At 37.4% G+C, this 16,101-nt stretch overlaps 1 protein-coding gene across 1 annotated transcript in view; it reads right to left on the reverse strand.

Moving 5' to 3' along the window:
* The window catches only part of LOC131038050 (protein kinase and PP2C-like domain-containing protein), a 156,602-nt gene that overhangs the window by 20,466 nt on the left and 120,035 nt on the right, over positions 1-16,101 (reverse strand). The window contains exons 6-10 of the mRNA XM_057970335.2: positions 12,167-12,218; positions 11,229-11,781; positions 11,073-11,142; positions 10,657-10,876; positions 10,420-10,524 (exon numbers count right to left, since the gene is read on the reverse strand). Coding sequence (XP_057826318.2) covers positions 10,420-10,524; positions 10,657-10,876; positions 11,073-11,142; positions 11,229-11,781; positions 12,167-12,218 — 1,000 coding nt within the window. The remainder of the gene's footprint in view (positions 1-10,419; positions 10,525-10,656; positions 10,877-11,072; positions 11,143-11,228; positions 11,782-12,166; positions 12,219-16,101) is intronic.

The raw sequence follows: 16,101 nt of genomic DNA on the forward strand, positions 1-16,101 counted from the left end.
AACTAGCCTTAAAATTTTAAGTTGTATATTATAATGAAATATATCCAAAATTAATACAATTATATTTATAAATGTATTACAGTTCTCATATTAAGTTGGAATTATTGTTTCAGGACTAAATTACTGCAAATTCCAAAAGGGGACATTACAGAGAACTATAAATATGGACAACTCTAGAAATGATATTAGGGGATCTAAACCCACAGACACCCCCATGGCTAAGTTGGATCAAATTTTGACCATGATGAATCAAACTCAAGCTAGACTCATGAATATGGAACAATGGGTTATGAGTCGACATGAAACTGAGGAAGAACAAGAATCCCAGCCTAGGGAGATTCAATAGGCATGAAATACTACACATAGATAGCATTGAGGAGAACACTTAAAGCTCAAACTGAAGCTGAGATAAGGAAATAGTTGGCTCATGAGTTAACACATGATATGAAGAAGGTCACTCCACCATAATTCGAGGGCTCAATCCAAAGCCTGGTTGATGGAAATGGAGAAGTATTTTGAGATTAGAAACTATTCTGAAAACACCAAAGCAGTTTGAGGAGCCTTTCAACTATTCGAAGAGGCAACCACTTGGTGGGAATATAAAAAGGCTAAGCTAGGCCTAAAACCAACCCACATAACATGGAAGCAATTCGTGGGAATCTTTAGACAAAGATGGTTACCCCAACTATTCTTTGACCAAAAACTGATGGACTTTTAGAACCTCAAGCAAGGGGAGTTCTCGGTTAATGAGTACTGAGAGAAGTTAACACGATTGTTAAAATATGTACCTTAGTATCAAGAAGATGAAATATTTCGAATCTGGAAATTCATCATCGGTCTTAATAATCCCATCGACAAATCAATACACATCCTAGCACCTATCACTAAGGATAAGGTTTATGAGAAGGCAATGAGACAAGAACATCGGCTTAAAAGGTATGATGCTATTAAAGATAAGAGTCCAAAGAAGACTAGGCGAACTCAATCATCTCAACCTTTCAAAAAGAAGGGGAAAAAATATGAACCTGAAAAGAAGGGTGAGAAAGGATAAAATAGATAGGATAAGAAAGGAAATAATAATTCCAAAAAGGAAGGGGACATCTCTTTCAAGGGTACCGAAAGGAGAGGACAACCAAGAGTATGCTTTATATGTGGTGAAGATCATTATGCAAACCAATGTCCAACCAAGAATCAAGTTAGGCAACAGCAAAGAAATCCATTGCCATCTCAACAAACAACTTTTTAGCAAAGGATCCACACAACTTTAGATAACAAATAGGTAGAGTTTCAGATCATGCCAATTGAAACAAGTAGTATGTTATACGGAAGCCCAATAACTATTCTAATAGACACAGGTGCCACAAAATGTTTTATAGCACCCAAGTTATTAAGTAAGTTTACAAAATGGGCTGGTTATATGGCCAATTCTTGGACAGTAGAATATGCCAATCTGTCAAGAGCTCAGGTAGAGCAATGTTTGTTTGAAGTCAAGGTTGAACTTCCAGGATTTGCAACGGATGTCAATTTATATGTAGCACCCTAAGGTTCCTATGACATGATATTGGGAATGAACTGGTTATCGAAGCAAAGGGCTAAAGTAGATTGCTTTTCTAAAACTGTAGAATGTTTGGATTGTCTTGGAAACAAGGTGTATCTTCACAAAACTCAGAGAAAGGTTAAGGTGCAACAAATTTCTGCTACGAATTTGAAGCAAAGTTTGGGTGTCAAATGTTTTCAATTAGAATGGAAGAGGTAGGGGAACCATAGGAGGTTGTGTATCAAGATGAAATGATGATATATGAGTCATCCACTTCCAAAGGATTAGGGTTTGATGAGGCTAGCAAGCCAAAAGAATCGTTCATAGAAAATACCCTTACCTTCAAGCTTATCAAGATGTATTTTCCAAAGAATTACCAGGTCTACCATCGAAAAGAGTATTTGACTTTTCTATTGATTGGTGGTAGGATTTGAGCCTGTGTCTAAGGTACCTTATCGTATGACAACCATTGAGCTTATGGAATAAAACACAGTGACAAGAATTGAACAGCAAAGGGTTGATTCGACCTAGTGTGTTGCCTTAGGGAGCTCCAGTGATATTCATGAAGAAGAAAGATGGAACTTGTTGTGAGGTATTCACAGATCGCCCCATCGCAAATGGGGACCCCCACTTTTTTCCTGCTTTCTAGGGTAGTGTTAGAGTCCTTAGCTATTCGCCTTTGCATTAGAGAGGTATAGGTGGTCAAGAAGCCAGGAGTCAAGTGGATAGCCTTGTGTGAAGTGTGAAATGAGTTAGTTTGTAAAGGCTAGATATCATGAGAGTCAATCATGAGTGAAGAAGGATTGCTAGTTAGAGGGTCACTTCAAGTACTCCTCTTGAGGAGTGAACTTCACTTCATGTGCATCCCTTGTGGAACGAACTTCTTGTGCCTCTCCCATAGAGCGAAAATTTATCCTCAGACTACATGATGAGCATTGCACGATGCATCAAAATTGAGAGAGAGAGCAAAAGAGAACAAAGGTGAGTTAGAGCCTTCATTTCAGGAGCATGACCTCAAGAGCATACTTCATTACCATCACTTTTGAAGAGAATTTCCCTTAAGAGCCTTGTTTGGGTGTGAATTAGAGCATTTGAATGAAGAGAGTGAGCATGATTTTGATTTCAGATCACCTCAAGTGCTCCTTCTTTAGAGCAAACTTCACTTCATGTATCCTTTAATAGGAGCGAATTTCCCTTTTAAGCCTTCATGAGGTAAATTTGACATGTTTTTGTAGATAAAGACTTGAAAAACCTAAGGATTGAGTTGATCAAACAATGAAGTGATTGGAGAAAGTTTGTTTTGCTTTAAAATTCACTTCACCTTCAAGCCTAGGGGAGCGAACTTTACCTTCAAGCCCAGGGGAGCGAACTTCATGTTTGGAGGCAGGAGAGCGAACTTCATGTTTAGGTAGAGGGGAGCGAACTTCATCTTCAAGGGGAGGGGAGCAAACTTCATGTCTTAAGGTAGGAGAGCGAAATTCATGTGCAAGGTAGTGGACTGAATTTTACTTCATGAATTCCCAAGAGAGAGAGAGTTTCTTTCATATGCCTTGAGCTGATTCGATTTGGAGTAGAAAGCAAACTTCATCTCCAAGCCCCCAGAAGCGAACTTCAAGAATTGAGGTAGGGGAGCGAACTTCAAGAATTGAGGAAGGGGAGCGAACTTCATGTTTAGAGAAAGGAGAGCGAATTTCCCCTAAGAGCCTTGTTTGAGTGTGTGTTCAAGTTTGAGCGTTTGAATGAGATAACTTTAAAAAACCTAAAGATTGAATCAATAAAGCAACGAAGTGATTGAAGACAAGTTTGTTTGAAATTCACTTCATCTTCAAGCCCCCAAGAGGGAACCTCCTGTTTGGGCATAGGGGAGCGAATTTCATGTTTGGAAGTGGAAGAGAGAAGGATGTGAGAGCATTTACCTCAAGCTGATCCGATTTGGAGTTGAAAGATAACTTCATGAACTCAAGGAGGAGAGCGAACTTCAGGTCCAAGCATAGAGGAGCGAATTTGTACAAAACTGCTAATAGATCATTTCCTAGTGCTAATTTGATGCCTTAACATGCTTAGGAGAGAACAATTTTGAATTTAAGATGATGAAAGGCAAGTAAGAGGTTTACTTCATGATTTTGAAGGAGATGAGCGAACTTCATGTTTTGAAGAGATGAGCGAACTTCATGATTTGAAGGAGATGAGCGAACTTCATGTTTTGAAGTAGATGAGCGAACTTCATGTTTTGAAGGAGATGAGCAAACTTCAAGATTTAAGATGCAAGAGCGAACTTCACAAATCAAAACATGAGAGCGAACTTCATGTGCCTTGGTTTGAGAGTGAATTTCAAGAAAATGTCAACTAGGGCGAACTTCATGTGATGGCTGATAGGAGCGAACTTCATGAATCCAAGGAGGAGAGCGAACTTCATGAGTTGAGGTAGAGGAGCGAATTTGTCTCATTTGCCCAAAGTAACATGCAAAACTCCTAATAGGTCATTTCCTTAAATTGATTTGATGTCTGAACATGCCTAGGAGAGAACAATTTTGAATTTGAGATGATAAAGGACAAATTCAAAGATCACTTCATCTTCAAGCATAGGGGAGCGAATTTCCTTGATATTTCAATGCACTCTAAAGATTCACCAAACATTGCTTCAGCACCCAAAACAAAATTCAAATTTGATTAAGAAAAAGGGCAAGTCGGCCAGCAAGGGAAAATAAACTTAACTAAGCCAGGTTGGCCTACACAGGGAGAGACACAACCTTTCCTTTAAGCACCTATAAGAAGAATATCAAGATCATTCATTCAATCACCAATTCAAAATATTTCTCTCCTACAGCGAATCTGATCAGCAGATAGCGAATTTCACAAGCAAAGCAACAATTTCAATAACTTTGGCAACAAAGTTCATCAAGAAGAAGACAAATTAACTCAGCAAGGAAGCATATTGAGCGAATTTCATTGTAAAGATAGCAAATTCAGTCATCAAAAGGATTGATCTCCCCTAGATACACCTATAAGACCTGCAAGACATGAAAATTAGAGATCATATTAAGGTCTGTAAAAGCTATATGTCATGAGTATTTGATACCATACTTGTTTGTTTTGCAGATATGAAAGGAGGATGATACAAATTGCAAAGCAGCACCTTGAAGGAATGAGAGAGGGAAGATTGTAAGACTCCGCCATCATGCATGCTCAAGAAGAAAACTTCATCAAGCACAAGGGTATTAAGGAAGGAAGAATCTCAAGAACTCTCATCACACTAAGATGACATCAAAAAGGTCCAGATCTTGAAGCATAAGGGAGAGATTATACAATCATCTCAAAGCAGGATAAGCAAACAAGTATGGATGAATGATGCTTCCCATCATCACACCAAGCATCGAGCAAGCTTGTAATGTTAAGTATCAAATCTTCCAAGTCTACAAGCGAATTGAAGTAGCCTCCTAGTCAGCATCCTAGTCACTACCTCCACCAATCGACGGAGTTCTACATCAGCATGTCTAGATGCAATGTACCTAACCTCGTCTATGAAGGCACAAACTTCAAGGCACCTACCCCTATTATCTATTGGTCGAATATTTCAGAGGTGACATGTGTCAAAGTGTTGTAATTATTTCATTGGCCAGAATTGAGTTTGTTGTAACAAACCCTAATTAGGGTTTTCACTGTAAAATCTTAGCTGTTGATGGAGATTTGATCCTCACCGTTCATTGTAATGAGCTCTCAATATAAAGCTCAAGCTCCTCATTTTGTAAAGGTTAATAGTGATAGAACAATAGTACAAGGATAGATAGTTTTAGAGGAATAGAATAATGAATAGCAATTAGAGTAGAAGTTAGATTAGGAGAAGGCAAAGATTGCTGCCAAACCTTGTTGTAAAGAACAATTGATTTCATTGAAGTTATGGTGAATTTGATTTGTTACTTCAACAACTTGCATGATCTTTACTTCTCAATTTACTTTAATGTTGATTAGATTGAACGGAGGAATTTGTTAAATGCATTTGTGTGGAATCTGTTTAGTCCATACCACTAGCCTCTTGTTGATTGTAAGTGTGTCTTGTGTGGTCAACTGGAATGATATGAGCTTAACTTCAAATTGTTATGCGTCCATTGTTTATGCATTAACTTGAATGGTGATCAATGTTTGAAGGTAATGATTTGAACATCTTTGAAATGTCCTTAGAAGATTGCACTAAGCTTGTGTCAAATTGTTCAATTTGATGGTGCGACCTCGCCCAGTAGGATTCCATCTGATCATTCACCCATCATCTTACATTCTAGGTTTTAGAATAGACTCTCTCAACCCTTCATCTTTTGCCCTTTTCTTCAAATCAAGATAGTTTAGGATAAAAAGCATCACAAGATTGCAACATCAGATGATCAAGCTCCAGCGACTCAAGCATTCAACAATTTAACGTAAGACCCCTTGTGATACCAGCAATCACATCAACCAACTATGCTTATATACACGTCGTGACTCGACATACCAGAACCTTGGAGTTATCTCAAGTGATCCTTAAGCCAATCTTCAACATTTGAAAAGCTTTGTTCAAGAGAGGATAAGATACTTTTGGGTATTGTATTCTGTGTTCGCATGTGCGTAAAAAACACATCAACAAAACCCTACGTCTGTATATTAACTAGAGTTCCCAAACTCACCGCAAGTCAGGCGAGTTTGCCGAGTTGGCGAGTCGAGCCAAGCTCGGCGAGTTTTGACAACTCGTGACTCGGACTCGGCGATTTTTGCTCATAACTCACCTAACTCGGGCAAGTCAGGCGAGTTATGGTAAAGCTCATCGAGTCCAAGCTCCAGGACTCGCGCCGCGACATGTTAGACATGAGAGGCTGAGGCTGTGGCTATGGGAGAGGAGGATAGAGCACGATCCAACATAGGCACAACTGATGTTGATCATTGTGGCACCTCACAGGCGGAGACTATGGCTACTCAGTCATCCAGGACCTACCTTAGATGCCTTTGTAGGAGGCAGACAGACTACTCTGAGGCTGAGGATGAGCATGAGCTAGAGCTTCTATTTGATGAAGTTATAGTGTCTTTAAGCTTTATTCAATAATGGGTGCATGAAACAAGTTTTAAATCGTTAAAAATCTTTAAATTTCAAGGGTTTTTGTATTTTGCCGAGTCATTGCCGAGTTGTTGTCGAGTCATTGCTGAGTCGTTGTTGAATCATAGCCGAGTCATGAGTCGAGTTGGCCTTGCCGAGTCCGAGCCGAGTCCAAGTCTGGGAAATTTGATATTAACTATCGAATGCTTAACAAGGTCACTATAAGGAACAAGTATCCTCTACCATGTATCAATGATTTGTTTGATCAGATGCGTGGGGCTACAATATTCTTTAAGATAGACTTGTGGCTAGCATATCATCAACTAAGACTAAAAGAAGAAGACATCAATAAAACAACTTTTAGAATGTAGTGTGGGCATTACGAGTTTACAATTCTACCCTTTGGGCTCACCAAAGCCCCAAAAGCATTTATGAACCTTACAAACAATGTGTTCAGAGATTGCCTTGACAAATTTGTTATAGTATTTTTAGATGGCATCCTGATCTACTCCAAAAATGATGAAGAGCACTTCCAACATTTACAAATAGTTCTGCAACGACTTCAAGATCATAATTTGTAATAAAAATTATCTAAGTGTATCTTCTTCCAAAAGGAAGTACAATTCCTAGGGCACATCATCTTTGTTGAGAGTATAGCGGTAGATCCAGCTAAAAGCAAGGCCATACTAGAATGGCCAAAGTCGAAGAATATATAGGAAGTGAGAAGTTTCATGGGGTTGGCAAGATACTACAAGTTTGTAATGAGTTTCTCTTGAATAGACCACCCCATCACCACACTCCATAGAAAAGGAAAAAGGTTCGAATGGACTAAGAGATGTCAAAAGGCCTTTGAATATTTGAAGAAAAAGTTAACGTCAACACCCATCTTGAAAGTGCTAGATCTAGAAGGATATTTCGTGGTAGTTAAGATGCTTCAAGAGAAGAGCTAGGAGGGGTTGTCATACAGGATGGGCAAGTAATCTCCTATGAGTCAAGAAAGTTGAAAAACTATGAGCAAAACTATACACCTCATGATCTCAAGCTTGCAACAATTATGCATGCTCTTCGGATGTGGTGACATTACTTGTAAGGCAAGCCGTTCGAACTTGGATCAGATCATCAAGGGTTAAAATGCTTATTCACGCAACCCAATTTAAATGCTCATCAGAGAAGGTGTTTGGAATTGATTTCCAACTACGATTTTGAAATCAATTAAATTAAGGGAAAAGCAAACCGAGTGGTAGATGCCTTAAGCCGTTGAAGACACATATCTTCCATGGTTTCTATTTGAACAAACTTTAGGGCACGAGTCTTACAACAGCTAGAAATACTCAAGATCTAAGATATGCGGGGTTTAGTTTTGAGTCCGATGGCCTTCTAAGGTTTTGAGGCTACATGTACATACTTGAGTCTACAGAATTAAGAAAACTAGTTTGGAAAGAGGTGCATTCAGTGTTATATTCGAGACACCCAAGTGTTACCAAGCTATTAGTAGAAGTTAAACCACTTTACTTTTGGAAAGGAATGAAGAAGGATGCCACAAGATTTGTGGCAAGCTATATTGAATGCTATAGGGTGAAGGTAAAATACCAACACCCAGCACGGTTGCTACAATTTCATGTCATTGCAAATTGGAAATGGCAGATCATTAGTATGGACTTTGTTCAAGGTCTACCTATGTCAACGAATATACACAATTCCATATTAGTGATAGTAGATAGACTCACTAAGGTAGCTCACTTTAGTCCAAGTAACTTAATAGATGGAGCACCCTTAATAGCCTGTAAGTTCGTTTAGGAAATTTTCCGATTGCATGAAGATTATATTGGACAAAGATGCCAGGATGACATCAAGGTTCTGGCAAACCTTGTTTGCAGCTTTAGGAACCTAATTAAACATCAGTTCAACTTATCACCTCGAAACAGATGGTCAAATAGAAAGAGTAAACCAAGTCTTAGAAGATCTTCTAAGAATGTACTGCATGGATAAACAGTACAAGTGGGAGAATTACCTACCACTAGTGGAATTTACATATAATAATTCATACCAATCAACCATTAAGATAGCACCATTTGAGGCATTGTATGGAAGGAGGTATCAAACTCCTATTAGTTGGGATAAGCTAGAAGAGAGGATAAGTCTCAGTCCTAAGATGCTCTTAGAAATTGAGGAACAAGTTAAGCTGATCAGACAAAAGATTAGTAGAAGCTAACGATCAGCAGAAGAGCTATGCAGGTAGAAAGCGAATTCCAAAACAGTATGTGGTAGGAGAGTAAGTACTCCTAAGAATCAAACCTCAGAAAAGTTCAATCAAATTGGAAAGTCTTCTAAGCTAGCACCGAGATATGTGGGACCGTTCGAAGTCCTAGAAGTTGTCAATCCAATAGCTTATAGGATTGTTCTACCTCCATCTCTCGCCTGGGTGCATAATGTTTTTCATTTATCTTATTGAAGAAGTATATATCAAACTTTGACCACATGATTGAATGGAACTCCTTGCACATGCATAATGATTCAATACGTCTTGCATAATGATTAAAACAATGTAATCATTTGTGGCCAGTTGTATAGATGGCTTAGCTAGAAGAGTTGCATTTCAATTGTATATATATAATCAATAAAGAACACAAAATTGATAAAGAATTAGATGAATGAACACTTCATAGTTTCATGAAATAAAATTTAAATAGCTAAATTGCATATATAGATGTAATTTAGAAAGATGGATCTTGCCAATATTAGGCTTGACAGATTTGGTTACACAAATTCGTCTTGGTCTATGATTGTGTGCAATTTATAAAGTGGAATAAAATAAATTAGATAACTAAGTTATTATTAATATTTCCAGAATTATTGTGATATGTGTGTGAAATTGTGAATAGAGAAATTGTTTGACTACTGTTATTTTATAATTTGAGTTTTATGAGTGAATTCATAAGTTGCTATGCCTAGGACTTTGCATTAATAAAGATATATATTCCAAACCATATGCATAATTTAAGTGTGTCCTATATTAAGAATTTGGAAAAAACATTCAAAATGCCCAAGAAATTTGTAAGGAAACAAGTGTGAAGTTGTGAGTGGAGCAACAGTCATGGAGGATTGAATTGAAATGATGGAATTGAACCAGTTCACTCTCCCTGGACTAAGGGAAGGCTGGGAGTTTAGAACAAAGAGATCACAAAAGTATGAGGAACACACTTTTTTGGACTTCATTCTTGGCTGGAAGGAGACAAATCAGAGCAGAAAGCAAGAAGAACTAAGCTGAGACAATGGAAGAGATTCTAGAATTTCAAGAGTGTTTTTAGGAAGCTTTGAAAGGTAAAATTTGTTAAATTGTGTGTGATTTGGATTTGTAACCTGCATACATTTCTGAATGATTGAAAGGGAAAAAGAAATTGTTTAGCTATGGAATTTATAAAAATTCAGGATGCTGGATCTAGTGATTGGGAAGGGATTCTGAATGAGATCAAATTTGTTTATATGAAAATAACTTGAATAATTCTAGGGCATTATAACTATAGATTTTCACTAGTTTTCATTGGTTATTCCTTTCTTATTCTTCATTACACAGAGCTAGATGGTTTTTCTTAATAATAAGTTAAGATGTTTAAGTTACTCCCTTTAATTCAATGCAATGACCAAATTCATGTTAGACATAACATAAACGAACCACATCAAAATACTAAATGCATAGACATTGAATTTCACATCTTTTTGGATTGTACAAATGGAAGAAATGTCTCCTATCTAGTTGTTGCTTGTTAGAGAAAATTATCTTGTTTATGTATTTAATCTAAACAATTATTTTAAAAAATATTACCTGGAGAGCAGCTGAACCAACTCGCCAGGTATCTATTTGCCATCTAACCTGGCACCCGGCTTTAATGACTCGATCTCTTTCATCCACACAGCTTGCAACATGATCCTAGATAAATTTGAAATTCACAGCAGGTACACTTATGTTCATCACTGCAATAAATCCCAATCCACAGCAAACATTTGCTTTCATGTTATGTGGATTGTAGACTATAAGAAGAATTCCACAAAACATGCTCACCTTACTAAGAGCAACTGCATGACCATTCTTGCACAAAATTGTCCTACAGTCACCAGCATTTGCTACAAAGAGTCTGTTTTCTACAATCAAGGACACAGCAGCAGTGCAACCTGGGTGCCAATCCTTGGGTGTACCTTTTGTTGAACAACGTTGCAGCTCAAGTTCATTCCGAAACAAGATGTCTGTTTTGAGAAATGAATTTACCAGTGCCTCTGATGGGCTGCAATTGTCAATGTAGATCAATGAAGAGCTCTATCGAGAGGCAACTAGAAACATACAACCTTTTTCTAATAATTCCAAATTAATCAAGTAAAATATATTATCAAGTTACAGACTTTTAGCAAACCACCTTAGAAGATTGAAATTCTAAGCAAGAAAACAGGTTAATAACAGTTGAGTGAAGCAAAGATGCACACCTGTGGAATGGACCAGATGATTGCAAAAATCCTGGTATAGCTTGTGCTGCAAACTGGGCAGCTGGAGCACCTGAAATTAAGCCTACTGATCAGAGACATCTCATTATCATTGTCCAAGAAAGATTCAACTATATATGGATAGAATCTATAAACTACCTCGATGACCATCAAAGACCCCAAATGCAGAAACATATTTCTCATTTCCCAAATGAGGCAACAAAAAGTGTGTATCTTCCATTGTATCTCTTCTCCCACAAGTGGCAAATGAACCCCATGATAATGTTGGATAATACATTAACTGTCCAGGTGAAGGGTTAAGCCACTTATTAAGAGCAAATTCAGTATCAGTGCAAAGCTTTTGTGCACTAACTTCACCCTGAACTGACCAACTGACATCTACTTGTTTTTTATGGTTGTAGCAACTTGTGGCTGCATTAATATGATTTGATTCGAAAACACCACTGCTGTTTATATTCTCATTTTGAAGCACTTCATTTTTATATTGCAAAATAATTTCATCCAGGCTTTCAACCAAAGAATCAGCAGAAGGGCGCTGCTCAGGATTCCTATTCCAGCACTGTTCAATCAGTGACAATAGGCGGGATGGGACCCCTGAATTTTGGCTGGCAAGTACCGGACGCAGTCCCTCAGAAGTAATAGCTGATGTAAGCTGTTGTTCAGTGTAATTCATTTCAAGAACTGTATGAGCCTGTGAGCACAAAGCATTACCATGAACAATGTCAAATAACAAGTTATATTCTATAAGTATTTTAAGAAAGAACATATTATCTATCTATTTGAGGACATATACATATTTATGGTGAAGAGGAATCACCATCAGCATTTAGAAAAAAACAAATATGATCACCATTGAAATATTTTCAATACTACAACTTGTATTTTCATTTTAAGGATATTGTAAATCATGAGAAACTTTCAGGGGAACTGAGACACTGGAATCTAATTCTGTAAAAAGTTGATAAGGAATAAGCAAACCAATTCTCTATTAATTATGATATTATAGTAAAACTAATCACATGAATCATCTTTTCTAGTTTCCTATTGATAAAAGTCCTTCGCAACAAAACTTTTACCTGAGCCTCAGTCCGTCGATCTGTGTAAGGAACAACACCTGTAACAAGTTCACTGTTGCAGGGTAAAGGAATCAAACAGTCAGCTTTTTATTCAGCCCAAAAATGGCATGCTTAAGAAACAAAGATTATAGTTTTGTTTCTACTATTGCCCAATTCTCAATATATTGATTCCCTTTCATAAATACAGTCATTTTTTGCATTCATTCCACTTGTTTCATTTCCCTTGAGACAAGCATTGCATCGTAAATGACTAACTGCAAGAATCAATCACAATACAGTATAAAAAGCAAAATCTCATACAAGTAGCATTGACTGTAACTAAGGTGTATATTCATTGGCAAAGCATTTGCACTGAAAATAGCCATCCTATACACATTGAGGACTCAGTGGACCAGCCACTGGATACTTGATCCTTCGACAAAGGTTACTTGCAAACATACATTTCAACTAGAGCAACTGATTTCTTTATTGAAGAGTATTAATCTTACATAACATTATAAAACAAAAGGAATACATAAGATGGTAAATTTATAGCTACTTCAAATGAAAATTGGGGTCCTCTCCAAAGATGGGAAACACAAAACAACACACCAAATCCACCACTAATATCAAAGGAATCATTACCTTACTTAGAAGGTCCAGTCTGGATAAAACTGGGGAAGACAAATTCACTTCGAAACAGACAATTCTCCCTCATGAATGCTAGAGGTTGTTTCATTAAAAGAGGATTTACAGATGCATATCCATAGGAAAGGAATTTTTAGTATTTGAGCAGTGTTCTACCATTCCTTGCCATGCTTCCTAGTCATTCACAGATACCCCAACGTCACCCATTCAATGTAGAAGGACAATAAAGAGAGAAGAATGTTCTGAAGAAATCCAGCCTTAGAAGTTAGAACACCTATGCAATTTGATGATTCTAACAAATATGCCAAACTCTCAAATCATCCAACTCCACATATCCTATGATCTTGAACCATTCTGATGTAGACTGTCGATAAATAGGAGAGGATGTTCTATGAAACCCTTATTCTAGACTAAGCTAAGCTCCATTAGTCAGGCCAGATATATGAAATCTGTCTTTGCCTGCAAGAGTATGGTTGAGAAGTGATTGTCTTATTGTTATCTTAGAGCTTGGGAACAGAACTCCCTCCTAGTCAGTGTCTTTCTTGTGAAAATTGTGTAATGCCCTGTCCCCGAACTAAGAAGGGATCATCAATGGTAACAATATTTCAAAGGACGAATATGATCATACTCGGCTAAGGCGTGAATCAAAGTGATGGGAAGAATGATTGAATTAGATTAAATTAAAGATTTAAACTATTATTAATAGAAACAAGAATACAATGATCGGTTATATTAACTATAAGCCAATATATGGATGACTCGCTATCACTTATGAAATTAGTGATTTATCAGTTGAAGGACAAAGGCCTCAGCAAAGGTAACCCACGTGGGATCTCCATAAACTCAACAAGTCTACTGCAAGCATCATATCTAAATGTCATCAGCATAGCGGTGAATAACATGAGACATCGATTAGGTGAAAGATATCGATTGGAGGTAAACCTATAATGGACGACCATGAAAGTCATTGTGGCGCATGGAAACATCGACAACAACGACTGGGAGGCAGCAATAACAAATATACGATTAAGCTAAGGGGAGTGTAATCTACGAAATGAATCATGGCGGTATCAATTAGTAAGAAGACTAATCGTATGTGGGTAAGGGGACAACAATTAACAGATACGTAAATATTATCAGTGATATAATCAATGATCAGTGAGTGTGGGAAGACACGGAACTGTTTAGCAAGCATCGACTATTAAGAAGATTAATTATGGGATATAAAGTGACATTTAATTTCAAACAGCCAGATCACTTATTGGACACTGATTAGGAAGTCTAATCAATAAGCATAATCATCTTGAAGAGGTGCGATTGGTATGAGGAAGGGAGGCAATGGTGAATGGACATGACTTGTCATTCCCATTGCAACATATAAGAAGATATTCGAACTCATTTCAAGGAAAAAAGAATCGGAAAGTTATTTTCTGTATCTCTATAGTGCTCCCATGAACCAAGGGAAGAAACTGTATCAGGAACAGCATCATAGTTGCATGAACATAAATCTATATTAGGAAAAAGCAACCAAAGAATACTATTCAGATCGGATTTTGGTATTTTATTTCTTCTTCATATCCTTACGCATCTGCTCTTATCTGAGCATTGCCTTTGGTATTCCATTGTTACATTTAAGAAGCTATTAAGATCATCTTGCAGATTTATGTGGCCATATCAGGCATAACAGTAAAGATCAGATTGTCTGCACTAAGCATAATATATCTATAAGATCAATTCACTTAAGTATATATCTAATTAAGAAAGCAGTGGCATGGATGATAGTCATTATTCTTAACTTATTATTATTATCAACCAAATTACAAGTGTGAACCATTGTATTCTTACATTGTTCATCATAAGTATTATTGGTTAATTGAGGAAAGAAGTCTTTCGTACTTGATCCTAACAAGTTAATTGCCCCTATCTTAGAGGAAATAATTAAGGGGCCATTACAAATTAAAATGCATCCTAACTGATCATGAATGTACAATTTGGAATCAACATAAGAATGAGGAAGACAGACAATGCATGAAATACATAATGCTTGTATCAATATGAATTCTATCGACTCGGAATGAAAGTACAGCACAGATTTTTCATTTGATGATCCTTCTCATGCATGTTGTTTCTATTGAAATTCCCATTTATATAAACACATTTATCACGCTCCAAATGTAAAACCACCCATAAAGTTGCACTTGTTTTGATCAACTAAGTATAGGTCTAACAAAAATTTATCCGTTGATACAAACTCAAATTCAGACTATTGTCACTAAACCTCATCCAATTGAGTTATCCAATATCAAGATTGCATTGATATACGATCAAATAAGTCAAACATATCCAACTCTAAAATTGCTTCCTTTCTCTAGATATGTCCAAGTTGGATCCTGTTGTGACGTATTCACACATCCCCCCATTGCAAGTGGGGACCCCTACTTTTTTTCTTTTTGGGGTTTTCTTTCTAGGTTTTTAGGGTTTGTCTATTAGCCTTTGCATGCTGAGTGTTGCCAGAGGGATCACTAGGATGGCAGGCTCTCTTGAGCCAAGGTGAGTCCACGGGGCCCCAGAATTAGGGTTTCTTTGCGAGTCTTCCTTAGGGCTTGGTTTTGCTCTTGTTGCTAATTGTGTCTTGCTTGGTGAGTGAGTATCATCCTTGAAGGTCTGAGCTAGGTCAAGTTGGTGAGTGATGAAGTCTGGAATGTCATCCTGATCTTCAAATGCCCTGAAATTTGGCTAAGCCTAGAATGTCTTCCTGATCCTGAAATTTGACTAAGTCTGGAAAACTGAAGAATCCTCCAAAAACTAGATTTTGCATTATAACTCCTGGAGGTCCGAAACCACTCTCAAACATCCTAACAGTATAACTTAAAGTATAAGAACTTATACTTAAATGTTATATTCCATACATGAATCCTGACGAAGAGACCAAAATGTCAAATTTCGCTCCTGACCCTTCCAAAGTGTCCAAAGCGAAATTCTCCATAAGACATTCTACATTGCCCAAAGTCATGAACTAGCTCATTCCCAGGCATTTGTGAAGGCAAAACACTTATTTGGAGTGAAGAAATGTGAAAATGAAGTCAGGATTTGACCCCAAGGATGATTTTCGCTCCTGACCCTTCCAAAGGGTCCAGAGCGAAAATCCTTATAAACCTCATTTTCTCCCTTGTTTAGACCAACATTCTAGTTTTGAAGTGATGGAATGTGAAAATGTGAAGGATTTTGGCCTAGAACATGATTTTCGCTCTTGACCCTTCCAAAGGGTCCAGAGCGAAAATCCTTGTAAACCTCATTTTCTTCCTTGG

The sequence above is a fragment of the Cryptomeria japonica genome, chromosome 2 (assembly GCF_030272615.1).
Source record: "Cryptomeria japonica chromosome 2, Sugi_1.0, whole genome shotgun sequence".
NCBI lineage: Eukaryota > Viridiplantae > Streptophyta > Pinopsida > Cupressales > Cupressaceae > Cryptomeria > Cryptomeria japonica.